Source organism: Phodopus roborovskii, unplaced genomic scaffold (genome assembly GCF_943737965.1).
Source record: "Phodopus roborovskii unplaced genomic scaffold, PHOROB, whole genome shotgun sequence".
Lineage (NCBI taxonomy): Eukaryota > Metazoa > Chordata > Mammalia > Rodentia > Cricetidae > Phodopus > Phodopus roborovskii.
Window position 1 is genome coordinate 79,441,257 of NW_026126418.1, and position 6,000 is coordinate 79,447,256.

At 42.3% G+C, this 6,000-nt stretch overlaps 1 protein-coding gene across 1 annotated transcript in view; it reads right to left on the minus strand.

Moving 5' to 3' along the window:
* Positions 1-3,546, minus strand: part of Ppp6c (protein phosphatase 6 catalytic subunit) — a 33,012-nt gene extending 29,466 nt beyond the window's left edge. Inside the window, exon 1 of the mRNA XM_051185386.1 lies at positions 3,409-3,546. Within this exon, the coding sequence (XP_051041343.1) occupies positions 3,409-3,483 (75 nt within the window). The 5' untranslated portion in view covers positions 3,484-3,546. The remainder of the gene's footprint in view (positions 1-3,408) is intronic.
* Between the last annotated feature and the right edge of the window lie 2,454 nt (positions 3,547-6,000).

The window sequence follows — 6,000 nt, forward strand, 5'->3', positions numbered from 1 at the left end:
CTCAGGGGCATATTTGTGTGTTCTTAGCACATGACAGAGGCAGGAAGACTGCTATAAATAATGCCATATGAGTGCTGGGATTGAACCTAGGTGTTCTTAACCTCTGAACCACCTCTCCAGAATTAAGGTTCTACCCAAAATTAAGGGTGACAAAGGCAAGCATTTACAGGATTAAGGTCATAGCTTAGTGATAGAGGTTTTGACTAGCGTGTACAATGATCTTTTTGGTACTATTTATTAAGTGTCTCCAATTATTTCTCTTTTCCTTCTGATAGAATTTTGGCATTAAGACCTCAAAAAAGACAATGCTAGGGGCTGGAGAGATGGCTCAGAAGTTAAGAATACTGCCTGCTCTTCCAGAGGTTCTGGTTTCAATTCCCAGCACCCACGAAACAGCTCAAACCATCTGTAACTCCAGTCCCAAGAGAGCCTCTTATGGTCTGCACGCAGGTGGTACACAGACATACATACAAGTAAAATGTCCACATACATAAAATATAAATGAAAATCACACACAAAATTCTTTTTTAAGACTCAAGGCTGGACAAATGGCTCAGTGGTTAAGAGCACTTGTTGGTCTTACAGAGACCTGGGTTCAATTTCAAGCACCAACATGGTGGCTTGTAACCACCCAGAAACTAATTCCAGGAGATCTGAAGACCTCTTCTAACTCCCTCATACACCAGGCATGCACATGATACAGACAAAACATTTGAACACAACATTTATACACATAAAAAAAAAAGAAAATCTCTTAGAATATTTCCTTGGTTTACCTATTTTTAGTTTGTACTTTATGCCAGACAACACAAATAAAATTGAGTTTCTTTCCTTTCTTCATTTTTATTTATTTTATATTTGAGATCGAATTTCACTATGCAGTTCAAATTGGGCTGGAACTCACTATGTAAACCAGGCTGGCCTCAAACTCACAGAGATCCACTTGCCTCTTGTTTCTGAGTGTTGGGAATAAACACATTTGCCACCAAGAGTCACTAAAACTGAATTTCATAAACACTAGATAGTCAAGAATGCTGGCACATCTTTGTAATTCCAACACTCAGGAGACCGAGGCAGGAAGATTGCCATTGCAGCTAGCTCAAGGTTAGACTGGGCAATATAGCTGAGTCAAGAACTGGACTACAGGGTAAAAACTTAATAAATAAGCAACCAAGAACATAGAAAATATACCAGAGACTGGCAGCAGATGAAAATCAATCTGGTAAAACTGTTTTTAGGATACAGTAAAAAAAAATTCTATCCAGTAGTTACCCAAAAACTTAGGAGGGTGGTGGTGGTATGGAAGTCTAGCAAGAAACAGATAAACATGGTGCTGAAGAAATGACAAAGTGGTTAAGAGCATATACTACTTTTGTAAAGGAATTGTGCTCTATTCCCAGCACACGTCAGGCTGCTTACAACTGCCTATAACTGCAATTCCAAAGAGATCTAATGCTTCTGGACTCTAAGGGAGTCTATACTCAGGTGCACATACCCTGACAGAGACATATGGTGGATCTCTGATTTCAAGGCTAGCTTGGTCTATAGCGAGTTCTAGGACAGTCAGGGCTACAGAGAGAAACCCCGTCTTGATAAACAAAATAAATAAAATTAAAAAGCATACAATAATAAAAATGGTCAGCCATTTAAAGTTTACTTTTCTTGCAGAAGACTCACGTTTGATTCCCCACATCTACATCAGTTAGCTTATACCACGTATAAATCAAATTCTAGGGAATAGGATGCTTTCTGCCTCTGCCAGCACCAGCACACACATATTAAAAATAAATTCACACAGGTACACATACAAATACATAAATAAAAATAACAAATCTTTTTAAAAAATCAGTTCAATCCTCATACCACAATAAAATAAAACAAAACAAACCACTATTAAGGTAGAAGCAGAACCAGTGGTTCAAGGCAAGCTTGGGCTATATGATACTCTGTGTGTGTGTGTGTGTGTGCGCGCGCGCGCGCGCGCTCAAAACAAAACAAACAAACAAACAAAAAAAAAAACAAAACACTAAAGAGACGGCTCAACACTTAAGTCTGTATAGAGCACCCGAGTTCAGTTTTCATCACCTACATCTGGTGGCTCACAAACTGCCTGTAATTATAGCTCCTGGGTTATCTTGTGCCTCTGACCTTCAAAGGCACCATGTGCACTTATTCATCTCCCTCCAAACACTAACTAAAACTAAATCAGGCATATAGTTTAGATTGTAGCATTTGAGAAGTGGAAGCAAGAGGATCAGAATTCATGGTACTTAATGGGTTGGAGGCCATTTTTTAAAAAAAGATTTACTTTTATTTTATGTGTATGGCTTTTTGGCTGCATGTATGTCTGTGAAACAGGTGTGTGCCTTGGTGCTTGTAGAGACCAGAAGAGGGAATCACATCCCTTGAACAGGAGTTAACCTCCATGTCCTTGCTGGGAATAGAATTTCTTCTGGAAGATCAACCAGTGCTCTGAACCACTGAGACATCTCTCCAGCCCCAGAAGACCTATCTTAAGATCTATCTCAGAAAGAAAACAAAACCAAAACAATTTTATCAAGTAGAAAGAAGAGCCTAATGACTGAAAGATGCAGGCGGCTGAACATGTGAATGCCAACTATGTAACGCATACAATCAATATTTAAGTACAAGTTAGGTACTTTTACACAAACAATACACAGGGTCTTAAACATTTTGCATACTTGTATCAAATGAGACAGGAAAATACACACAGAGCAACATCTTGCCTAGGAGAAATATAATTCATTAGCAAAAAGATACTTTTTTTTCCTGAAAAGAGTTTTAAGCCTCTGACTTAAAATGATTATAAAAACAGCACAAAAGAATTCAAGTGATTGAGAGTTTATGTATTTACCACACACACACTAAATCAAAATTAATGGAATAAAACTTACACTAGCAACCATTGAAAAACACCAATGGGGACCTACTACTGTCACACCGATCCCGCCCACCGGCTTCCCACTCCCAGGGACTTAAACACTCTGCGGCCATCCGCGTCCCTGGAGCAAGTCAGCTCCTAACACCTCTGCTGGGCGGACCCCATCGCGCGAGCACAGCTCGCTGGAGCTCGGCGGGGTCCGTCTCCGAGGACCGAACGTGTTAAAGTGAGAGTCTAAGCAAGGCTGCTAGGGCTCGGAGTCCTGAGGGACCCAGGGAGCTGCACATCCCCGGGGTCCCCTCAGGGAGCCGCGCCAGCATTCGGTGAACTCGGGCCCCGTGGTTCTCGGCGTCTGACTGGGTCGCCTCCTAACGCGGAGCGCCCTCCGCCGCGCCAGGGCCAGGTGCCCGGTCGGGGTCCGGCCGAGGGACAAGGGCGGGCTGGCGGGCGCCCCACAGCCGGAAAGGGCTTGCCTCGCAAACAGGACGGCCTCCGGCCCGGCTCACCTTCAGGTCGTTCTCGGGAAGGTACTTGCACTGCCGCGCTATCTCCACATACTTGTCCAGATCCAGCGGCGCCATTTTAGGAAGAACAAGCCGCGGCAGCGGCGACGGCGGCAGAGACAGCAGACGTAGTACTGGAGGCAGCGGCGAGGCAGAAGCCGGAACCCTCCTTACGTCACGTCCGACCCGTGAGTGGCGTCTGCGAAGCGACGTCAAATCCTGACTTCCGCGCCTCCGCACGCCCGGCGCCCTCTCAGGCCGAACTTCTGGGGTTCTGCTGACGAAACCTGCTGGGACCCGTAGCAGTATGCCGCGGAGCATGCTGGGATTTGTAGTTTTCGTAGAAGCTCTTCTGTTGCTACTGTTCACCTTAGGGGAACCAGATGAGGCTTTTGTGCGGGAAGACTACACAGCAAGTAGGTATTCCCTGGCTCTCATTCCTACCCTGCAAAGCACACTATCAGCATCTTCACTTAAAGTTAGGGAAACTTGTTACCGACTCTCCAGGGCTAGTGAAGACCCGGCCTAGATGTGTGGAACAGATTTAACACCCCCAGTTCTCTGGCTTGGAAGAAAAGAAAAATACTAAAGCATTTCTTATGCTAAATTCTGTACAAATACTGGCGCGCTGTTTTTCCTCTTAAGACTGATAGGCGAGCAAAACTTGCACGTGTTACTTGCCCCAAATATCAAAGGAAACAAAAAAGGTGGAGCCTAGACTGAAAAACAGGCTACTGACTTGATTAAACGTGTGAGTCCCAGAAGACGGCAGGAACGGTTTTTGTTTTTATTGTTTTTACTTTGTTTGATTTTTGTCGTATCCCAGTGTCAAGAACAGTTCTTGACACCTAATACAGCTTTAACATAGGTTCATTTGACAACTGTATATTGAGCAGCAACTTTATAAAGACACACTTGCAGGTGGTTAGTAACCACAGTAGACAAAAATCTCTATTCTTGCAGGTGGAAAGATTGCTGAGTGATTAAGAGCACTAGCTGCTTTTCCAGACAAAGATCCAAGTTTTATTACCAGTATCCACATGGCTGCTCACAAATCCTGTAGGCCCAGTTCCAGGGGATCACACACCCTATTCTGGCCTCTGGAGGCATTGTATGGATGTAATGCACAAGCACACTTGAAGACAAAATAAATAAAATAATAAAAAAAATTAAGAATGTATAAAAGACTCTCTGTTTTCAACCTGTATTTTATTTGTGCTAAAGATAATAAACACAATAATTTACTTATAGCACATTAGATAGTGATAGTTGTTAAAGAAAACACCCCAGCACTAAAAGGAGGATAAATTGACACAGTATTAAGTATTAACAAAATAGCCAGTAATATAGCGGAACACACATTTGACCCCAGCACTGGATAGGCAAGTGGATAACTGTGAGTTCTAGGATAGATCTGCCTAAGTAGCAAGTTGCCAGCCAACCAGGAGACCCTGTTCACAAAAACAAAAACAAAAACAAAACAAAAAACAAAAAAATTCCCACAAAGGCGGTAAGTTCTCTGGAAGATCGACAATGAAGCATTATTAAGCACATAGAGAGCCATCAAAGAAGGGCCCTCCCTACACCATAGTGGCTAGAGAGCAGAGGAGAAAAGGAAATATCCATTTATTTTTCATTTGATACAATAGGTAAATATTGTAGGATTTTTTGTAGAGGTGCAAAATGATTAAACTTACTTGAATTTTGTTTTGGTTGGTTGGTTTTGTTTGAGCCATCTCTTTAGCTACGGTGTAGGAACCACTGACACACAGGTACACTACATTCACAAGCACTATAATAGCCAACTAGCACAATGTGAAATTACTCCCGTTCAATGTCACACTTCACCTACCTTGTATCCAGACTCGCTAACGTACTGTCAAAATGTGCACAGAATATCACAATACTCAAGCACAGGATCCCAACACTCAACAATAGTGTCCCACAAAATCTCTCTGCATGGGAGCATTATCTCAGTGTTACAACAGGCAAACACTATCATTGCACTCATTATGAAACTAACAGCAGTAACGAAAATGCTCTCATTATGGCACAGTGTTCCCTCTCTTCTTAGTGTTGCACGAAATTGCATATTGTTATAATACAAGAAATACTGTCAATGTACACAAGCACAAGTCAAAACCACTCAACCATGCTCTAACAGCTGTCACACCCATTAATAAAGCCTTCTCAATCAGGATCACAGTACTTGCACATGTGAAAGAGATGTAACTCATAAAATCACAGCATTTTAACTTAGGACTCTAGAATAGTGTCAAGGTACTCCCTCACAGATTAGGTGTAGGGATAGGGCTGAGCTGGGGAAAGGGTAAATATTAGTGTTAGTGTCAGATTTATGTTTGTAATAGTGTTCTCATTAGGTTTGTGACTATGTTTTGCTTTGAAGGGTTAGAGTTAGGGTTAGGACTACTGTTAGTGTTAGAGTTATCAGCAATGCAGTTTTACCTACTCACACTGTGTTACAGCATGGATGCACAGTTTCACATCAGTCACTAACACAGTTTCAACACTCTAACACTTTGACAATGCACGAAGTTAACTGTGAGTGTAGTCTCTCATATAGGATAAGCACTT